This window comes from Tamandua tetradactyla, chromosome 17 (assembly GCF_023851605.1).
Source record: "Tamandua tetradactyla isolate mTamTet1 chromosome 17, mTamTet1.pri, whole genome shotgun sequence".
In the NCBI taxonomy this organism is placed as follows: Eukaryota; Metazoa; Chordata; class Mammalia; order Pilosa; family Myrmecophagidae; genus Tamandua; species Tamandua tetradactyla.
The window spans coordinates 82,059,982-82,082,323 of record NC_135343.1 but is presented as its reverse complement, the minus strand read 5'-3'; the positions used below and the strand labels follow the sequence as shown (position 1 = coordinate 82,082,323).

Genomic DNA, 22,342 nt, shown 5'->3' with positions numbered 1-22,342 from the left:
CTCTAAATAAGGCCTATTGCTCATTCATGATGCATTAACAACTTGCACTTTTTAATTTCATATAATCCTTTTGCTATTCTGAAATCACATGAAATTATATTTTAAGTATGCTTTCGATCTGCTGAAAACATATTTTCAAGTAGTTCTGTACACTTTCTCATACTCTCTCAACTAAGCTATGAGATGAATTGGACATGAATTATTTTGTAAGTTTATTATTAATAATAATAAATCATTTTTAATATTATTATCTTCAGCTCTGCACTGTTTCTTGCCCCCATACCAAAAGGATCCTTCTGTCTTCATAAAATCAGAGAGTTACTGGACAGCAAATACAGTCTTACATGAAATTCACTAATCAACTAAGTTGAAAACAAAACCAAGAAACATAAGCCAAATTAATTCCTTTATTTTCAATCTCTGAGTGCGAGGTCATGAGAGAGACAGAAGAAGTGAGACCAGCAGAGCTTTACAGCTTGAAGTAACAAAGAAGCTGAGCTCCTTGGAGGTGGAGACTGCTCAGACACGAGGCTCAAGAAGCTAATAATTCAGGGATGTGCCTACAAGACATCCTTCCCTTGGGTCCTCAAACTGGGGTAGGGAATAGGTTGGGAGGTTCCACCAAAACACCTGGGGCAGTTTTCAAACTGCAAATGATTTCCTCCTTAGTCCTCTCCCATTCCTGTATCTCTCCAACACTGAGCCAAAAGCCAGAGACAAAGAGATTAATAAGGGAAATATAGAAATAGGAAAGCATGAGTTAACTGAAATGGCACCTGGAAATAGAGAAAGCAAACAACAATGCAGCTGCACCCAACAGACTTCAATTTATTCTCACTCAGCCACATCATGGCACCCAATCTTGGGGGAAAGTATCTCAGTCTCTCTAAGTCTGTCTTCGTCTCTAAAATGGGAGAATGAAGGCTGTGCACAATGGTGTGGGTGGATTAAAGGCAGCAGGGTACAAATGCAAAGCACTTACCCCACAGGACCTGGATATGGACAACCTTTTTCTCCTGGTTTAACTGAAAACTTACCCTAAATACTTTCTTTGACATTAACTAGGGCTGTCTTATTTGTGCCCAACACTGTATCTGGACTATAGAAGGTTCTTAACAAATTTTTTTTGGAATTAATGGTCGACCAAAACTATAATTCTCTTTTCAAATGGTGAGAGAGTAGATTAAAACTCTATTGCAGATGTTGCAAAGTCCAAACTAAGAGACCACACTAGCATTCACTCCCTATCCAAACATCCACATGAGGTAAGAATAAATCAGTCAGTTTGTAACAAATATTAAATTTCCATTCACCAACGGTTTCCTTTCTCCACTCATTCTGATGCATATGCTAATACAGGCAAAAGGATTTGCATTCCTTTCGTTTACTTTTGGACGTAAGTCTACATATATATATATATATTTTTTTTTTTTTTTTAAATAATTCTTTTTAGTCTTATATTGAATTTATGTATAAGACTCATGAGGTTAAAGAGCCTGGGTTTACTGGAATATTTATTTCTGCTTTTAATTTTTCTTACAGAACCTAGCTGCAACAGATTGTTCATAAGTCTCAGGAATAGGTATTTCCACCTCCATCTACCTTAGTAAGGTGTGTCCTCCTGTAGAGCTGCCTGCACAACCATTATAAAGATTTCAGTGCACTTCTTATTCCAGCACTGAAACACTGCCTTTAGGGGATGGGAGGAGTGTATGTGCAAGGAGGTGGGTGATTTCCACAGAATTGGTCATCTGGAAGCTATAAAGTTTTGGAGTTAGTGGCGGCTGCATTCAGAGTACAGTAATGATGAGGGAATTGGTGATGTCAACAGAACTAGAGTCCTCCAGCTTAAATTTTTATATGATTTTTTAGGTCTTTAATAAGTCTAACCCCTCAGAGGTTAATGAAGCTCATCAGGAAAAGAAGTCTAGAGTTTATTAAAATTTGGGTAGAAGCAAGGACTTTTTGATATAGGGCTTAGCCTACTTAACTGAACTTCTGAAAAGGCCTGTCATTTTCTTAGCACTGTTTCAAAATAAAAATTCTAGAAGGATCCATCTTTAACATGTATTAATTTTTTACTGATTTCAAGCTAATTTTACTATCTAAATGTGCTTCTTAATGATGGATACTTTTTATTGGATCTGTCACTATAAACAGTCAAACCCATGTCTGATAAAGCATCCAAAGATTCTACCCAGGAGGGGGCAATGAACAGCAATAGTGGCCAGGGCAGAAAGACTAGTCCAGGATGCTTAGACTTCCCTCTATGGAACAGGGAGAGAAGTAGCAAATACGGGTAGCTAAAACAGAAGGAAAGGTATCACAGCCACTGTAAAACCACAGCCATCATGGTGTGAGGAGTGGAAAGGATGCTCTCAGACCAGGGTACCAGGCAGTGCAAACTGCCTTTGACGGCGCCAGTCTTTTTTTCTGCCAACTGCGAGGACCCTTGGGCTTACGAAAGCATTACAAGTTGAACATGCTATGAGTCATGGGTCTTATTTCCAATTTTATTTCGTTACTCTGACCTTTGGATGCTAATCACGCTTGAAGTGAACTGAATTACAATGCATATATTCTTATACTATAAAGTATTTAGATAAGCATATCCGCAATGATAAAATCAAGACCACGCTCGTCTCATTTTAACTCTGCAACATTTCCCCCAAATGATTAGTTTGGGCTGTATAATAAACTCATCTGCAGCTGGTAACAGCATGAAGCAGACATTACGCCTGAGGAAATAAGAACAAACAAGAACAGACTGGTAGAAGCCTATCCAACATGATACATTTCCCAGAGACTCGTTAGTGCCCACTTACCTTCGCATACGGGGCAACACTCCCCAGGCACTTTCACGGGGCTCATGCAGCTCTGTCCGCAGGCTGTGGCCACGCAGTGGGGCTCCCCATTGATGCACTGACAGAACGTGCAGTCATCCTCCCTCCACCGGTCTCCGTGGGCCCGGATCTGGCCATTGGCATAGCAGCCAGCGGGGTTATTAAAAGGATACACTGGATCTAAACGAAAACACGAATTCAGAGAAAGACTGTGGGTATTCTAAATCTGATTCCTGCTTGTACTCAGAAACATTTTTCCCATTTCCAGTCAACAGCTCTTCTCCAACTGCGACCAGCAGTTCAGAGTTACATGAGGTATCTCCAGGAGCATATGCAAAAGCAGTTGTCATGGGGAATTTATGTCCATGCACCCTGAAACTGCAGTCACAGCAGAGGAGCTGTGGCATAAAAGCCAAGTTATGGGTGTTCTAACTTCACGGAGTTGGAAAACTTTGTGGATGAAGGTATAGATTGCTAATAAGAAAAGATGGGTCCATTTTGGGTTCTGGCAATGTCTTCTGAGTTGCTGATTTGAGTGCTTATCATTCCTCGATTCCATCAGCTTTAACAGTGGAAAAGATAATGCCTGCATGCAACCTAAAAGTCATACTATTACTTCTAGGACTAACTCAACTATGTCTCTCCAGTGCCTGCAGGTCCACGTGGACAGAGTGAGTGATACAGAAGGCCCTACTGTGGCCTTGTTCACTTCAGGGCTGGGGTAGACACACCAGAGGTCAAGGTCCCCTGGAGGGAAGGCTGGGAACCCTGGCCATTCTACCCATGAGCTGGGCAGTCAAGTCTGGGAGACAGAAGTAGCCAAGGCTACTGTTAAGAAGAAGAAAGCTTTCTAAAGTTATTTACAAAGGACAAATACTTTATGAGAAATCCCTAAGTGTCCTTATAATGAGAGCAATTATAGACAAGTCACTCAATTTTCTTTTGCAGAGAAATACACGCACACAGAACTGGCCTCAACAAACAATGCCACTGTGCTAAAAGGAAAGTCGAGGCAGTTCTGAATTCGGTCCTCTTTATTCTATGCAGATATTATAAGAAAGTCAGTAGGACCAAGATTTAAAATAACGTAGTCCCAGCACTGGCAAGGCAGCCTGCCAGATACGGAAGAGGCCAAGAGACCTGATACAGATAAGACTTTCTAAATTCTTTATAAAAAATAGTATTACTGCTTACTTCATTTCTACTTTGAGCCTAGATCTGAATTCCAAGAAGTGAGGAATAACCGGATGCATGCCCAGGCAACTCATCACGATTATTACCCAGAGCCTCCCATCTATGCTTTCCCACCAACACCCACTGCAAAGTCCCAAAGACTACAGCAAAACAGGTGCAGCCAGGCAACAAAGCAACTGTGAAAGTTAAGCGTTTGATGTATATACATATTTTTTACACACAGTAACACACAACACCTTTCTCCTGTGTTGGATAAAATAATTTCTAATGGGAGAAAAAGGGTTCATAGCTTGATGTTTGGAACATAATTTTGTAAGTACAAGCAATACTTTAAAAGTTTCACATCTTCAATATGTGGCAAATGAAGCTCAGACAGTTAAAAGGAAAGGACTTTAGGAAAGCAGAAAAAGGTACAGAACACGGTACAGCCCTGTACCCCAGGCTTCGCGTGCAGACATCAGGATAAGGGGAAATCCAGTCTCAAGATGAACTTGTCTTTGACTTCAGACTGAAGTTCTGAGAGCAGACAGGACAAGAAAGCTCCCACAGCCCTCCTTTCTGGGGAACAGTGCAGAGTGCTTGAAAGAACAGCGGAGAGAGACACACGTGGGACCGGTGAACTCAGACAAGTCACCCCACTTCTCTAAACTTCAGGACCCTAAAGTCTGAAATGCATAGGCTGTAGGGAACGATATTCAGAGGCAATGTTTCTGAAATGTTTTCATTTATTAATGTCAGAGACAGGACAGCAGGAACACAGAATTACTACTTTTAGAAGGCAGAGGGGAAAACACAGAAGGCAGGTCCACGAGAGCCATGTCTGACTTCCAGCTGGGTGGGGGGCTGGAGGGGGTGGCCCCACTCTCACCCCACGTAAAGACAGCAGCTGGATCCCAATCCCAGCTGGAGGGGCAACAGCAGGGACAGGTTGGGCAACCAGAGAGCCGGTGGCAAGTTCAATGTCGGGCGAAAGAGAAAGAACCGGCGGGACTGCAGCAGACGAGCGGAAAGCACTTCCCGACCCGTGGAAACACGTGACCTGCTTGTTTTCCACACCCAGGCCAGGCACACCTTCCCTAGGGGAGTGTTTCTCACATTCTACCTGGCCTTACTAACACTGAAAGGGAATATAAGTTCTGAAGAGAGACTACGATGTCACAGAAAGGGAACTTCACTATTTCCTTTACTTCTGGATGGGACCGATTTAGGTCAATTCTGATATTAAAACTCTGAGCCATTTATATTCCTAATAATCTTAAATCAGTACCTTTTCTTACCTTCACAAACTGGGCAGCACTCCCCTTCAGGCACATAGTACCGCTCGCAGCTCAGCTCGCCGCACTGGGCAGTGAAGCAAATGGCAACACCCCCTTGGCATCGACAGAAGCGACAGCTGTCCATTCGAAACATATCTCCATCACTGTACTCCACATTGTTGAACACACAGGCCGGCTTTGTTTCTGAAAGCAGTTAAAACAAACAAGCTAGGTTCAAAGTCATTTCTGAGTGGGGTCCTTTTATGATTGTCAACAGCCTCTAGAAAATTCTGTCTGATAGCAGGAGGTCATAAGCTGATGGAAATTTACTGAACTCAATATACTTTCATTTAACAGAAGAAATAAAGCAATGTAAAGTGAAATAAAATAAGGAAAACACATTATCATCCTTTTTACACCAACAGAAATTGCCCCTTAGCAAAATCTACACTAACCTCCTCTTATCCTCATAAAGCTAAGGATTATGACCGTGAAACTCACATATCTGATAAGTACCTTAAAGGTATTACGTTTGTTTTGTTAAATCATCCCCTACCTCACACATAAACGATTCCGGCTCCATATTAGGTTTGTTCTACCTCAGAAGAAAAAAAAACACTATGCCCATTTTTGGAGATGAAATTCTTCTTCTTCTCTACTGTTCTCTCCTAACTTTTTTCCCCCACTCTTTCTGGTTTAATAACTTATAATTTTAATACTGCCCACCCTTTAACAAAGTATTTTTTTCACACACTATACTCTGTGTAAGTCTTTATAACAAAGGTTTGATGTAAATATTATTATACTGAGTTTAGAAGTGAAATACTGAGTAATTTGCTCTAAGTCACACAACCGAGCAAATGACAAAGACAAAAACAGTAGCTCTTCAACTAAAACTACATGTTTCAAGGTTCTGTTTTGCTAAGAGTGGCGCTCTGCTAGACTCTCCTCATGATAACCAATACTTCTAAATTTTTCTTTTCCCTGAAACACACTCCCTAAGTTCATTTTTTATCTCTAAATTTGGTTGACGTAAAAGCACTCCCATCAAACATACACATACACACACATGAACTATAAATGAGTATCTCTTATGAACCCAGAACAACAACAATAAAAAAGACTTAAAAAATGGCAGACCAATTCTCTCTCTCTGAGCCAACCATAGGCACATTAAGATTGAGGAACCACTATTTTCAACGGTCCTAAAGACTCCCCTCTTGAAAGAGGTCCTCCCACCTCTGTGGATGCTCAGATGTGGCCTCAGTCTCTCTAAGCCCAACTCTGCAAGTGAAACCATTGTCCTCCCCACTGTATGGGACATGACATCCAGGGGTGAAGGTCTCCCTGCCAAAGTGGGAGATGACTCCAAGGGATGAGTCTGGCCCTGGCATCGGGGGATCAACAATTCTATCCTGACCAAAAGGGGGAAAAGAAATGTAAAAAATCAGGTATCAGTGGCTGAGGGAGCTCAAATAGAGTTGAGAGGCTACTCTGGAGGTCATTTCAGTTAGACATCGCTACCTATCATAACTTGCCAAACCCCAACCAAAAACATTTCTGCCAATCCTAAAGAACACCTAAGGTGCTATATAAAATTCTACAAAGATTCCACATAATAGGGTAACTTTCTAGAAACCTATAATCTACAGATGGGTTCCCCGGACCAGATAAGTCCTGAAATGCAGAGAGGCCAGCCTCTCCAGAATATCAGATTGTTCCATCTCCTTATTCATTATTATCAACAGCCCCTTCCAACATGAAAAAGCTAGAATGGGCATAGCCCAAATACCCCTAAACAGTGGGAGAAAGATCAAAGATGATGGTAGAGTTATACAGAGAAGGTCAGGTTTAATGAATGAGTATGACTGCTAAATCATTATATTGATATTTTAGTCTACAGTATCTTAGAGCAGCTAGAAGTACAATTCTAAAATTATGGACTTATAACCCATATCTAACTCTGAAATCAGTTCTACAATTGTTGCAATGTGCTTTGAAATTTACTGCTTTGCAAATGTACTTTTCACAAAAAAGGAAAAAGAAAGTTGATTGTAATGATAAATGCACAGCTATATGATGATATTATGAACCACCAATTGCACACTTTGGATGATTACAGGGTATGTGAATATATATCAATTAAAAAATAAATAATTTAAAAAACGATCAAAGGAGAATGTGGAGTTATAAAAGAGAAGATAGGATTTAACAAATGAGTATGATTCCTGAATCATTACATTGATATTTCTTTTACTTTCCAATGTCTTGGAGCAACCAGAAAGAAAAGGCTAAAACTGTGGCACTGTAACCCATCCCAGATTCTGAAAATCTGTTCTATAATTAACTGCTGTGGTGCGCTTTGAAACTTACTGCTTTTTTGTATATATGTTATTCTTCACAATAAAAAAAGGCACGGGAGCATCTTAAAAAAAAAAAAAAAAGGCAGGCCAAGTTTAGCGACATATAAAAAGGATAATATATCATGGCCAAGTGGGATTTATCCCAGAAAACAAAGCTGGTTTAAATCTAAAAATAAATTAAGGTAAACACGAGTATTGATAGAATAAAGGATGCAACCACACGATCATCTCAAGAGAGACAGGAAAAGGAGTTGACAAAATCCATGGTCCATGGTTAAAAAAACAAAACAAAAAATCTCAACAAACTAGAAGGGAACTTCCTCAACCTGATAAGTAGAAGTTATGAAAAACTCATGCTCACGTTACAATTACTAATGGAAGACTGGACACTTTCACCCTAAGATTAGAAGCAAAATAAGGATGTCTACTCTCACCACTTCTACTCAGCACTGTATGGGAGGTTCTAGCCAGGGCAATTTGGCAAGCTGAATAAATAAAGAGCATCCAGATTGGAGAGGAAGAAGTAAAACTACCTCTATTTGCAGATGACACGATCTTGTATATCAAAGATACTAAAGAATCCACTAAAAAAGCTATTAGAACTAATAAAGTTCAACAATTCTTTAGGGTACAATTTCAACTCAAATAAACTGGATTTCTATATTCTAATAATGAGCAATCTGAAAATGAATTAAGAAAACAATTTCTTTTACAATAGCATCAAAAGCATAAAATATCAGGAATACATTTAATGAAGTAACTTGCACTCTGAAAACTGCAAAAACAGGTGTGAAAGAAATTAAAGAGGGCCTTTAAAAAATGGAAAACACCCCGTGTTCAAGTATTGGAGGACAATATTGTTAAGATGAAAACTTACCCACGCCGTCTACATATTCAGTGCAAGCCCCTTCAAAGACCCAGCTGGCTCTTACAGAAACTGAGAAGGTGGTTCTAAAACTCGCATGGAAATGCAAATGACTCAGAACTGCCAAACTAATCTTGAAAAAGAACAGAAAATGAACTCGAAATAAGCCATAACCGGTGGTTCACTGGTAGAATGCGCACCTTCCATGAGAGAGACCTGGTTGTGATTCCCGGACCATGCACCCCCAACCACCCCTCCAAAAAAAGAACCATAAAGCTATGAGCTAAATATTAAGATCTAAACTATGAAACCCTTAGAAGAAAAACAGAAATAAATCTCTGTGGCTTTGGACTAGCAATGGCTAATGACAACAAAGCCAAAGTAATAAAAGAAAGAAATAGATAAACTAGCCTTCATCAACATTTTATTGGAAAGGACACCAACAAGAAAAGTGAAAAGACAATTATTCACAGTATGGCAGAAAATATTTGCCAATTATCTGATAAGGCATTTTTATCCAGAATAAAGAATTTTTACAACACAAAGGTAAAAAAAAAACAACAAAAAAACCCATGAAATTTAAAAATGGTCAAAAATTGGAACAGACATTCTCCAAAGAAGATACAGCAATGACCAAAAACCACATGAAAAAAATGCTTAATATTATAAGCCATTAGGGAAATGCAAATCAAAACCACAATGAGGTATCAATTCACAGCCACCAGGATGGCTAGAATAAACGAGAGGTGGAGGATGTGGAGAAATTGGTCTTCTCACACACTGTTGGTGAAGTGCAGCTGCTTTGGAAAACAGCTTGGCCATTCTTCAAAATACTAAGGAGAGTTACCATATGACTCAGCAACTCCACTCCTAAGTATATAACCAAGTAAACTGAAAACACATGTCGGAATAAAAACTTGTATGCAAATTTTCACAGCACCATTATTCATAAGAGCCCCAAAATGGAAACAACCCAAATGTCCATCAAGGGATGGAGGGACAAACAAAATATTCCATACAAATGGAATATTTCTTGGTCATATATGGAATGAAGTACTAATACATCCTACAACATGAATGAACCTTGGAAACATGCTAAGAAACCAGTCACAAAAGACCAGACATTGTATAATTCTATTTACACGAAATGCCCAGAATAGGCAAATCTATACAGACAGAAAGCAAACTGTTACCTAGGGCTGGAGGTCTTGGGATTGCTGGGTAGGTCTGGGTCCGTGTGTGTGTGTGGTGGTGGGCGAGGTAGGGTTGATGAAAATGTTTTAAAGATGATTGTGGTGATGGTTGTGGAAAAAAACACTGGATTGTACAATTTAAACTGGTGAACTCTATGATACGTCTCAGTAAAGTTAAAAAGATGTTATCAGAGCCAAGGCCCACTATTCAATGAGGTGGAGAAAGCTGGATAATTACGTACACTGCTTTCACTGGTCCTCTGAACATGTCCCAGCATCATCTCTTACTGTCACCTTGCATATTCAAAGAACTTTCAGAGACTTTCACTGCATTTCAATTTGAGTTCATATTTGCATTGTATTTAAGAAGTATTACTTTCAATTTGAGTTTATATTTGCATTACATTTAAGAGCAATTACTTCCTCATTTGATTTTTTGGCAACACTGTTGGGAAGACAGGGCAAGTATTATTCTTCACTTTTTAGATGAGGAAAATGAAATTTAAAGATATTAGGTGATCTGCCTAAAGTTACAAAATTAGTCTGAGAAGAGTTATGTCTGTGCTTACACAAGCAGTAAATGTATATTTCAACTTCCTAGTGCTATTTGGATGTAATTTTTTTTTCAGAAAATTAATGTTACATTAAAAAAACATCTTACTATAGCTCAGAATTCTTCTCTATACCTTTAGCCAACATACGAATCTGGGCTGGAGCTGGAAGGAACTGTACAGCTGTACAGCCAGACCACAAGTTCCAAAGTGTAGAAAATGGAATGCTTTTATAAACTGAACTGGCAGGCAAGGGAGCAAAGCAAAATATTACACCGTAACAAAATACTGACATCCATTCAAACGGAAAAAATCAAATAAAATTTGTAAACCAATCGATATTAGCTACTTAACAGAATTACTCAGCCACATCTACCATGTAGGTGAAGGTAAATAATGGTGAAAGGTTTGAAGAAGTGAGGAGGGAAGATTCTGGTTATGAATAAAGTTGTCTCAGGTGGGTATTTTTTTTTTTTAACTTTCCTATTGTATAGTATAACATATATACAAAGCAAAGAAATGAAAAAGCAATACTTTTCAAAGCACTCTTAAACAAGTAGTTATAGGACAGATTCCAGAGTTTGGCATGGGCCACCACAGGACCCTCTCAGATTTTTCCTTCTGGCTGCTCCAGAATATAGGATGCTGGAAGGCATAAGTGTTCTATTATTACCACACTTGATTTTTTTTCTTTTTTTTTTTTTTTTGTGAAAAATTACATATTTACAAAAAAGCAATAAATATCAAAGCAAAGTACCACAACTAGTTATAAAACAGATTTCAGAGTTTGACATGAGTTATAATTCCACAATTTTAGGTTTTCACTTCTAACTGCTCTAACATACTGGAGACTAAAAGAAATATCAATTTAATGATTAGGCAATCATATTCACTTGTTAAATCCTATCTTCTCTATATAACTCCACCATCACCTTTGATCTTTCTATTTCTCTCTTTAGGGGTTTTTTGGGCTATGGCAATTCTAAATTTTTCATGTTGGAAGGTTCTGTCACTAATATAGGGTAGGGAGATGAAACTATCTGATGTTCTGGAGGGGCTGGGCTAGGTTTCAGGACTTATCTGGACCAGGGACCCATCTGGAGGTTGTAGGTTTATGGAAAGTTACTCTAGCACATGGAACCCTTGTGGAATCTTACATATTGCCCTAGGTGTTCTTTAGGATTGGCTGGAATGGTCCTGGTTGGGGTTGGCAGGTTATGATAGGTAGCAAGGTCTACCTGAAGTTTGCATAAGAGCAATCTTCAGAGTAGCCTCCAGACTTTATTTGAACTCTCTCAACGACTGATACTTTATTAGTTACACTTTTTTTCTCCCTTTTGGTCAGGATGGAATTGTTGATTCCATGGTGCCAGGGCCAGATTCATCCCTGGGCATCATCTCCCACGTTGCCAAGGAGACTTTCACTCCTGGATGTCATGTCCCATGTAGCGGGGAGGGCAATGATTTCACTTACAGAGTTGGGCTTAGAGAGAGTGAGGCCATATCTGAGCAACAACAGAGGTCCTCCAGAAGTAACTCTTAGGCATGCTTTATAGGTAGTCTAAGCTTCTCTGCTACCCACATAAGCTTCACAAGAGTAAACCTCAAGATCAAGGGCTTGGCCTATTGATTTGGGTGTCCCTAATGTTTGACACAGCATCAGGAGATTTCCTGATGGTAAAAGTTTAATAGTTCCATGTTTTTTCTCCTATTCCTCAAATGACTTAGCCAATATTTTCTGATAATCTGCTTAAAATACTCTAGGATGTATCTAGGCATTACATTAGGTTATACACGAAATTAGGTTTCATTAATTAATAAAACACAAGAAGCAAAGGAGTGGGATTTAAGAAGATGGAGAGCATGAAAAAACAAAGCTTAGAAAAAACATTTAATTCTTCAGGGGAAAAACCACCCCCTATAATGAAATCTCTGATGTTGAGAGAAATTTATAAAGAGGCTCTTCAGATAAGTGCATGAAAATAAGGCTAGCAGTGGTCTTCGAGGAGCAGTGGCCAATTACATCACCTGTTGGGGTACAGATGAGAATTTCAGAGCAGTACAGAGACCTGCCACTCCCATTATAAGAGGGCAATTTAAGTGGATGTGGTGAAGAAAAAATTACACAGCAATAATTAATTCTTCAATGTGTACTTCTCAATGCAGAGATGCATAGAAGTGTCTTTTTAGTGAATTCCGTATTTGTTTATATCTGCCCCATTTAATTTTAAGTTTCTAAGCTCTGGAATTTTCCCTTCATTTTTAATATGAAAAAGTTTATAGTACAGACTGTTAAAAAAAAAAAAAACCTCTACTGTCTGCCAAATTACACTGATTGGCAGATGGTGAAAGGTATATATTTTTTGGTAAGGAAAAGACTGAATTGAAGGAACTTCATATCCAATGTGAGGGTGGAGAGAAAATTCAGCTACACTTTCACTGCCTTTTCTCTTCAACCTCTGTTGGAAATGGCTAATAACTTGCTCCCAGTCTTATCTGACTGGGGGTGAGCCATGTAGGAAGCAAGTAGGGTAGACATCAGAAGCCAAAAGAAAGACAACTGAATGGGAAACCTCTGAAAACCCCTCAAGTCAACAACTAACTGACGTAATCATCAAGATAGGGGACGGGCTTCCAAATACCTGAAGTTCAAAAAACATTTGGTATGAGGAGAAAGAGCACACCAAGCCCAGAGCACACCAAGCAGGCACAGATTCAGGATAAGGGAAGGCATGATTCTTTTATAAAGGACTGAGAAGGACCCTGCAGCACTCCTGAAAAGAGTTAGTATAATATGGCTCCAGGTCACCCACTGAGCAAACCCCGTCTTCCAAAGCGCCAGCTTCTCTCCATTACTGTGGCGGCAGACACTACAGCCCTGGAAACACTACTGAGTATTACTGTGATGCTGAAAATGGTTCCTACATGATTTTGTGCCAGTTTTCTTCCTAACAGGCACAGGTCTGGGTTTTTCTAGGCTAAACTTTATGTGACGTGTACGCAGACTTTGTGCGTGGCTTCTCTGTAACTGGGCAATCTCACACTTTAGCATCTCTGAGAGAATTCTGTCATGGCCAACAAGATCATTTCCAATTTTTATTCACCTTTTATATATGTCTGAATACGGCGGTAAGACCATATGAAGACTCCTCGTTAAAAATGCTCATAAAAAAACTGCATTTCTGTACTGTTTTAAGGATCAGAGTGCGGCAGGGACAATTTTGACAGGTAAAAATTTCACGTGTCACAAAAACAGACTGGAAACACGGACTTTTATACTAATTCTCCTCCATCTGAACTTTCTTCTTAACCAGGTAAAGCTGCTTTTGGACGACACTGCTGCATACAAGTGACGCCTCGCTGTCCTTGCACCTGCGGTGTCACTGGGAAAGGGGGATAACGGTCGTCTTTCACATTTACCCACATACTCTTACTGCTGGGCATGGACTCGCCTCAATAGACACCAATCCCACTACAGTGGGATAAAGAAACTGTTCAGTACTAAATATTACAAATCTGAAAAATTATATATAAGTCTAAAAATAGAGTCTTAGCTGGTTTACAGCCAATAATATAAAACCATAGACTAATTTACTTACTGTCTTGGTGAACATCTGACGACTACATCATGCTAGAAGAGTCTGCTATTGGCTGTGACACTCAAATCAAGATGCTCTATTTTATTTAGATTCTTCTGTATATATCGGGCAATTGATTATATCTAAGCAGCCAAAAGATCACTTCCACATTCCATGCCTGGGACTTCTAACCCAGATGACCTCCTCTACAGTGGGCTGGGTATAAGACAACAGGGAGTGAGGTGACAAAGCGGGGAATACATGCCCATCCGAGAACGACCATTACTCAGTCCAGCAGAGGGCTGATAAAACACTGGTTTGTGGGCTGCAGCAGGTACAGAACTGCTGACTGAAGGAGATTTGGAACTGCTCTGCCACCCCAGAGGGCTTCCTCCACTTCTACAAGGCAACTTTGCCGACTTCCAAATTTACATAAAAGGAGCTCAATGGTACCACCTGCTCCTCTCGTTTCTAAATAACAGGTTTCTCCTCCAACTAACCCACGAGTCCTGCTTTAGGCCCTTGTCTGAGAATGCAGTTTCCCTTCCTTTCTTCCCCCACCCCACAAACAGGCATACTATTTATAGAGAACGCTCTCTCCATTTATTCATCCAGGCTCGCGTCTTCAAAACTCAGGAGTTCTTGAGTTCTCCATGAACATATTTTTCCCCATGAACATTTTTAATTTTGTTTTCACTTCAATGCTTATCTGAAAAAAATAGTGTAAGTGTACGGGTCTTCTGGATGGAGAGAAACTGACTGTCTTCAGGGCATCTCAGCGTAGTTAGTGCTGTTATCAGTCAGTGCACTGTCTCCAAATGAGGGTCTCCAGAGCGACACCTACATATCAGGGGGGTCTCAAAACTGACAAACACTCCAGACACCTAGGTTTTAACGGTGCCAAAATGATCTATTAGAGTCGCTTTCACTGAGATGCATTTTAATAATTCGCTTTGTTTTTTTATTGAGAAGGACAGCAACAAGAACCCTCTTTCTACATCTACAACACTGAGAACATGATCTGTTCCATTACTCAGTGCTCTCCTTTTCATTTCCATGCAGGAAATTTCCACTCGAGAGTGTGCTGCCCTGTCCAGTAGCCTTCTTTTTCTCTGCAAATAAGAATTGTGTCTGACCCTATCTTACCCTGTCTCCTTTTTCGCTTTGATGGCCAGGAAGCTGAGAGTCTAATTTGATGTTAAATCTAGACACCATGGTGCATAATACTTTTGGCCTGCCTACCTGTGGGCTCTTTTTTCCCAGTTTTCACTTACTACTTTTACTTAGAACTCGGTGGCTCTGACTCTCTTTCCTCATTAGTATTTTAACCCTATGTTACTATATCTGTTCTCACTGTAAAGTTGCCTCAAATCTTTTATGGATAAGTAAGCTGATATATAGATAGACAGAGGCAGGCAGACAGACAGACAGATGCACAGACAGATGCATGGGTGGATGGTGGGGAGCAGAGGAAAGGAAAACAAAAGGATGGATGACATAATAGACTTCTGCTTTTCTAGGTGATGAGAATAAATCTTTGATATGCAATATCCTTTATTAGTGTCCTTATGACAACAGCAAGAATTTCCCAGGGCACTGGATGGTATATATATATATATATATATTTGTACAAACTCACATATCAATAGCGGGGGGGATGGGAGGGAGGGAGGGAGATGGGTATGTATATATAAGTCAAAAGAAGTAAAATACAGACTCTGAGACATCAGGTCTTTAAACATTATTCTAAACAATTATGATGATGATAGTATTATAAAGTCAACTGAATGACTAACAATAGTCATCTAGACATTCTAAGCAAAAACCATGCAACGATTTCATGGTGGCAAAAAGGAAATACTGTGACTATGCTCAACCTCTCCTCTCCTCACAGGAGATGGCAAGTCCTTTACCTGAAGTTGGGTTCCATAATGTCCTCTAACTGAAGTTGGGTTCCATAATGTCCTCTACCTGAATTTGGGTTCCATAATACCCTCTACCTTAAGTTAGGTTCCATAATGTCCTCTACCTGAAGCTGGGTTCCGTAACAAAGTGACGCTACAAAAATCTTAAGATTAATTCCAGGCTGCCCAAGCAGGGTTGCAAGTATTAACCATCCAAGTCACATCAGAGTGGAACAAGACGTTTAAATTAATAATGTCATGATGAGAAAGGCATATTGTGCTTCTATCACCAAGAAGCAAAGAGAGGATAAAGGCACTCCTAATCTTTAACTGGAGAAAACAGTAACAAATTTTATTACCAGAGGTGGTATTTCCAGGGGACAGATGACTTAAGATTAAAGTGTTGAGCATAAAAGATAGAAGATTTCCACAAAGCAACTCCTCTGTGGATGGATATTTAAGAGCCACCTCAACAGGAAACTAAGGTGAGACAAATTGTGGGCAGCAGGTAAGATGCTAAGGTGCAGAGACCCAAGGATGAATGGGATACACGTCCTGTCCGCAGGCAGAGCCCAGTCTATAACGGAAGACTGAAAGTAGAGCAGGTACGTGCAGTACAGCGGGATGACTGCTGAAGGAAGCATTTCTGCGGTGGAGGGGGAGCTCAGGGCAAGCAGCGACTCTTCTGGTCTCAAATGGTGTGAGTGAGTATTCACAGCACATCACCTGCAATATGATAAACTGCAGCAGTCCCAGAGAGAAAAGGTCTGCTTGCCAATTTGTGGTGTTCAAAGACATTACTATTGGATGGATGAAAACACGGGTGAGGAGAAGCACTGAGAAGAGATTCTCTGCCCACCGAACATTTTCTCCACTCTGCCCTGCATGCCTGTATTTATAAGGTCTATGAGCCAGGAAACTCTCCTCATCTTCTCTGTCCCCCTGGAGAGCTCAGACAGGGTCTCTTGGTCTGAACTGGAGGTGGGCACATAATAAAGACTACTTGCACTTCAGGAATACTTCCAAGTGCTTCCCATATGATACCTCATTTGATTTAATATTATTAACCTCATTTAGGTGTAGAAACTGAGGCCCAGGAAGACCAAAACACTCGCTGAAAGCTTCACAGCTGGACAGGGGAGGAATGAATTTTCCAACTGAGATCCTTTGATTCCAGTCTGTGCTTTCTTCTAATCCTGAAGCCATATTCAAGTGTTTCTTCAAAACAAAACAACGACATAGCATGTGGCTACGGGACCAAACACCACAGGATGCACTCAAACAGGACTCAACTCTAACACAGTTTTTTCTTGTGAGGGGAGACCTGGAGGAAGGCAGGAAACCTCTGAATCCTGAACTCTTACAGGCAGTCGTTAATAAGTTTCTATAAATTTAACTTGGTTATATTTGCTCAACTCTGTCTCCATTTTCCTTTTGTGTGCAGGTACTGACTATCTAAATAATGCCATCTACAATTACTGGTACCTTGCTTGAGCTTTATTCTTTGGTTTTCTTCTGAAAACACTGGGGCAGGGACATGTTTTAGGATCCCCTTCCTTCCTTCTAGCCATCTAAAGGTAATAAATACCATGTCACTCTCTCCAGCTCCAGGTACCAAATTCTCGTAGAAAGGGGAAGGGAGAGGGGTTTCATGACCGAAGGAATCTTATGTCAGAAGCATCCTCTTCCGGGGCCCCAAGGGTGGGGCCTAGAGCAGGCCAGTACGAATGACCCAGCACTGGTCAAAGGGAGTCTCTGTGTCAGCAGCAACATGCTGAGCTAGACGAATGACGTCTTCTCTGCTTCCAAGTGTGGTAGCTCCGATGTGGTTTTGGTTAAATCGTTTACCTCCTGGGAGCAATGGAGCAGCGGGGTGAATGACAGCACAGGGGTTACGATTACAGGTTCCATGATCCTTCCCCTGAAATCCTAAAATTTCTGAAATACTGAACCACAGCAAACTCTGACAGCTTTATGCGAGCTGCTATTTCATTGCCAAAATTCCCTTTCTGACAGATGGAATGATGATCCCCACTCCTAACTTCCTTTACTGTGCCGTGGGATCTTAAGCAAACCTTCTTTCGGAGTGAGCTGCACCAAGTCCCTGACGATATACCCTGCTTTAAAAAAGGCAGAAGTGGCTAATTTAACCCTCCCTCCACCGCCTCCTCCTCCAGCACAAAAGTGCAATCTCTGAGAACAAGAGAAACCCCACGTACCATTAACACATTCAAAGACATCACAGCACTTTCCAGGTGTCCCATCTCCATGAGAGACTACGCGAGGAGTGGATCCCACCTCACACACGGGGAAACCACATAAGCCAGAGAGACACTCGCATCTGAAACCAAAGAGAAGGGAAGGAAAACCCCATGAATAAACAACAACATAGAAGTCGGGAGACCACAAAAAAGGGGGCAGTAGCTGTGGCAAAGGAGCTGGGCACTTCCTCATTTGTCTGACATCACTGGGGAATGAGGATGCTAACATAATTTATTTTCCACATAACTAAGGCTCATCTCTTTAATAAACAGCAGATTTTTAAATTTTAACCATTTGACAGAAATATTTGTAAAATGCATTACTTCATTTCTTACTTAACCAGACTGATAATGAGCACAACAAACGTTTTCTTGATGATTCAGGACACTCTTCGTTGCACACACTGCTGTATTTTTCCATAAATCAGTGATGCCTGCACAGGCTAACACAAAATGTTTGCCATCACATTACATGGCCCCATGTTGCTGCTTTGTGGCTGTGAATATTTTAGGTGTTATTTAGAGATTTTCTGATCCTTCTCTCAAGTATCAAGTTATTAGCCTTTCAGGATGGCTTGCTTATCAGTATGACTGCTTCAAATAGTACCCCCTTCTTGAGCCACATTTATTTTATTACTGTGAATTACAGTATCAGAAGAAACAGATTCTTGATGAAGACTGAGGAGAGAGATCTTGATAAATAAAGGACATAAGCTTTAGGAAATGGATTGTGAGGCTGCTGGAAGTCTTGATTTTTCGTCCCATCTAGGTTACCATGTGTGAATCTTCCCCTACATGCGTGAATGAGGTGTTCCGTGACTACAGCTGGCTGTCACTTCTACCTACAACTCTGCTGTGAAACCTGCCTCAGCGCAGAGGCACAGCAAATATGGGCATGTAATAGAAGAGGAGGAAAAAATGTAGTGAAGTGTCCGATGTTCATCCGCTCCTGGGAAGCAGGAGGTAGGAAATGAGGAGCCCAGGGTAGCAGGGTGTCAGCATGCAAAAACAGTAAGTGGGAAGGAGGAGCCAGACTTTGGCCTGGGTTCCCCTGCAGGTGGAAACACCGGCTCGAAGGATGGAGGTGAGGAGAGGGAATTTGCAGGCTGGTGGGAGTGAAAGGAAGATGTTCAAGAAAAGACATCCTTGTGAGAAGAATGTGAGTGTTGGACTAAGGGTCCAGGAGCAGGGGGCAACACTCCCAGCAGGAAGAGCTGTTAACACCATTCATTAATTCTGGGTTCTTTTTTTCTTGTCATTTAGGTGATCAGTCTGCTCTGCTATTCCTCAGAACAAGTAATGAAGCTCAGAGGTTTATTAATACTTATCACTAACTTTAAGAGCTAAAAAAGAAACAAATTTAAGTTAAAATAAAAGACCATTCAAGCTACTTAAGAGGCAAGCCCTTTCTGGCATCTTCCAGGTGGGTGATGCTTCAACTAGAATGCTGGGAGGAGATGCTGTTCGATAATCAAGGTTTTGCTGCAACGGTGTTTCTGCCTATGGTTTGAAATTAATGTCTGTTTGTTTTGTGTTGGCCAAGTTGGGAGCTCTCATCTCAAACTTGTACGTCTACAGGCCAATGAACCACCTTCTTGGGGCCAAGTAAATGAGAACCGTGCTTTTAGACCCTGGTAGGCTTTTCATTTCCAAGTGCCTAGCCACTGTGGTTTTAAGCACATAATCATATCACACATACGATTATATTAGCAACTGCTTACACATATTGTATTTGATACGCTGTACAAATTAAACTCTTTACAAAATAATGGAGCTGGAGTTTTTAGTGGTCACATCCTGATCCAGATATCTAGAGGTCATTACAATGAAAGCATCCTACAGGAACAGCTTGTCTTACACATCTCCCAGGATCCACATTCTCACTTTCTGATATGTACAAGGGAATCATCCTAATTTAAACATCAAGGAGAATATAATCAACCAAGAAATACTTCTTCCTATGCTGCTCTTCAATGCTTCAGCAACCTTGCTTGAACACGCACGTGCACTCATGGCGTGTGAGACACTCTGCTAGGCTATTAGGAATCTACCAAACCGAAAACTACGCACAAGTCTGCCCTAAGCCTTCTTTTCTTCCTTTTACCTTTGACCTATTTTCCCCAGACTTTTAATATCCTTACTGTTTTCCCAGAGACTCTTACAGTTTGTTTCCCATCAAATAACAGGAGTTTTAAAATTGCACACAACATTAACTCATTTAGGAAAGGAAAGCCCTTTATGCTGAATTTTTATTTCTAAACCCAGTATTAAAAATCCAAGGGTTGAAGGGGCCGTGGCTTTTGCTAGTTGCCATGTGCCCGGCTCCTTTCCCCTTCTCTATTTCTCTCTTGTCCCTGTTGCCATGTTTTGACTTCCCACAGCATCATTTGAACCTGGAGATTATCAGGTGTTTAAGGCCAATTAGCTTCTTAATGAAGAACTTGGAAAGGAATCAGAAATAGTGAAAATCTATTGGGCAGCTATCTATTAGGTTGAAAACTTATGAAACGGCCATTTTTGCAGGTCAAAATGGGCAAATAGCATTTTCATGCAGTTCAATAAAATAAAACTCACCATGTTATTTTTTTCACAGCTATCTCTACATTCACTCACGACCCATAATTGCCAGAATTTATCATGTCCCCAGACTGTGTGAGTACAATGCAGTTTTAAAAAGTGTTTAGTAAGATTATGCTAGATTCTCTGGTCTACCCACATTGGAGGTAGATACTCTCTTTTACCGATGGGAACAATGAGGCATACAGCTTAATCAACTGATCTGAAATTAAATGCAAATTTCTGTTCTCTGTGTTTTTTACTGGAAAAACAACATTCTCTTTTATTGAGTTACAAGAGGAAATGCTGAAATAAAGAACTGAAGCATGAAAACTGCTCTTGTCCTCACCAGCTTCTTTCTCTCATTTTTAATCTTGTCTTTGTCCCTAATTTCCCCCTACCCTTTACCCCAATCCCCAGATAAGAGAGTAAGCAAAGGAAAGGATAAAAGATGTGATGAGGGGCAGAGAAACAGACCAACAGACGAGAAAGGGATGCTTAATTAAATGATGCCACCAAGTACCCCTCACTTCTGAAACCTCACCACTTTCTAGGTTCTAACTTGGTCTACACACACACACACACACACACACACAGAAGTCAGTCTTCCTCTTTCAACCCCCATCACATCACACCCACGTGGGTGCCCGGTTAATACTCCTAAAGCTCAGTTCCTTTACTAGTGAAAAAGAAAAAAAGTAATTACTGTTCATTTAAATTAACAGTCTCAAACTCCTTCAACACTCTCAAATTCACATACACGTTTTCTGAGTTTATCTCCCAGCACTTCCCTTTATTTTTCCTTATGCTACAGTCAAATATCTATTCTCCAAACAAGCCCCCATTTTACCCTACTCCTTCTTCCAGAATTCTCTTCCAGACCCTCAATTCCACCTCTTTGCAGATACCACTGCCTTTCTATGCCAACCTTAAATAAACAGCTCCTTCTCTGAACCCCTAAACACCACACTTCTTGAAGTGCTTCTCTTAACTCCGTTTCAAGGTGATCTGAGGTGCCATCATAAGTCTTTTTTGTATCTATTATGTAGAATCATCAAATATTTCTTTAGTGGAACAGAACTGGAGATGAATAAAAAAGAGATACTATTAATTAACAAAACAAAACAAAAACATAAAAGAAAGCAGGAAGCAAAGCACTGAGATGGACTTCTATGCTGTGAACTCAACAAGGCCAGTAGACCAGAGCTGCTATTTGCAAGATACTTTGAGGAGAACTGCCAAAGGCTTTTGAAAAAAAAAAAAACAACAGTTTTGACATATAAATCATATATCATAGACTCTGCCTTTTAAAAGTGTACAATTCAGTGGTTTTTAGTATGTTTCCAGGGTTGTGCAACCATGAGCACTATGTAATTTTAGAATGTGTATCATCCCCAAAAGAAACCCTGTATCCATTAGGAGTTTCCTTTCTCCTCTGGAAGACCTGGGCAGCCACTACTCTGCTTTTTGTCTCTATGTTAGCTATTCTGGACATTTCATATAAATAGAATCATGCAATATGGGACTAAGGGCCTTTTAACTTCAAACAAGAGGGAACCTGTATTTGCAATTTGCCAGAAAAATCAAGCCTCTGATGTCACCCTCACTATTAAGATAATGATCAATCAGTGCACCACATTAATAAATTTTTGCAGAATGTAATCATAGCTGCAGCCAGGTGGGACTTGGGTAAGCTGTCTTTTCTCCTCTGGAGGAGTGGATTTGGTTTAGTGAGCATCTGTGTGCCCAAGTGCAATGATAAACACGACTCAGAAATC

At 40.4% G+C, this 22,342-nt stretch overlaps 1 protein-coding gene across 5 annotated transcripts in view; it reads right to left on the bottom strand.

Moving 5' to 3' along the window:
• Nucleotides 1-22,342, bottom strand: part of CRIM1 (cysteine rich transmembrane BMP regulator 1) — a 214,236-nt gene that overhangs the window by 77,723 nt on the left and 114,171 nt on the right. For all 5 annotated transcript variants that reach the window (XM_077135053.1, XM_077135057.1, XM_077135054.1 and 2 more), the window contains 3 exons: nucleotides 17,967-18,088; nucleotides 5,315-5,497; nucleotides 2,826-3,023 (listed from right to left, as the gene is read on the bottom strand). In XM_077135053.1, coding sequence (XP_076991168.1) covers nucleotides 2,826-3,023; nucleotides 5,315-5,497; nucleotides 17,967-18,088 — 503 coding nt within the window. The remainder of the gene's footprint in view (nucleotides 1-2,825; nucleotides 3,024-5,314; nucleotides 5,498-17,966; nucleotides 18,089-22,342) is intronic.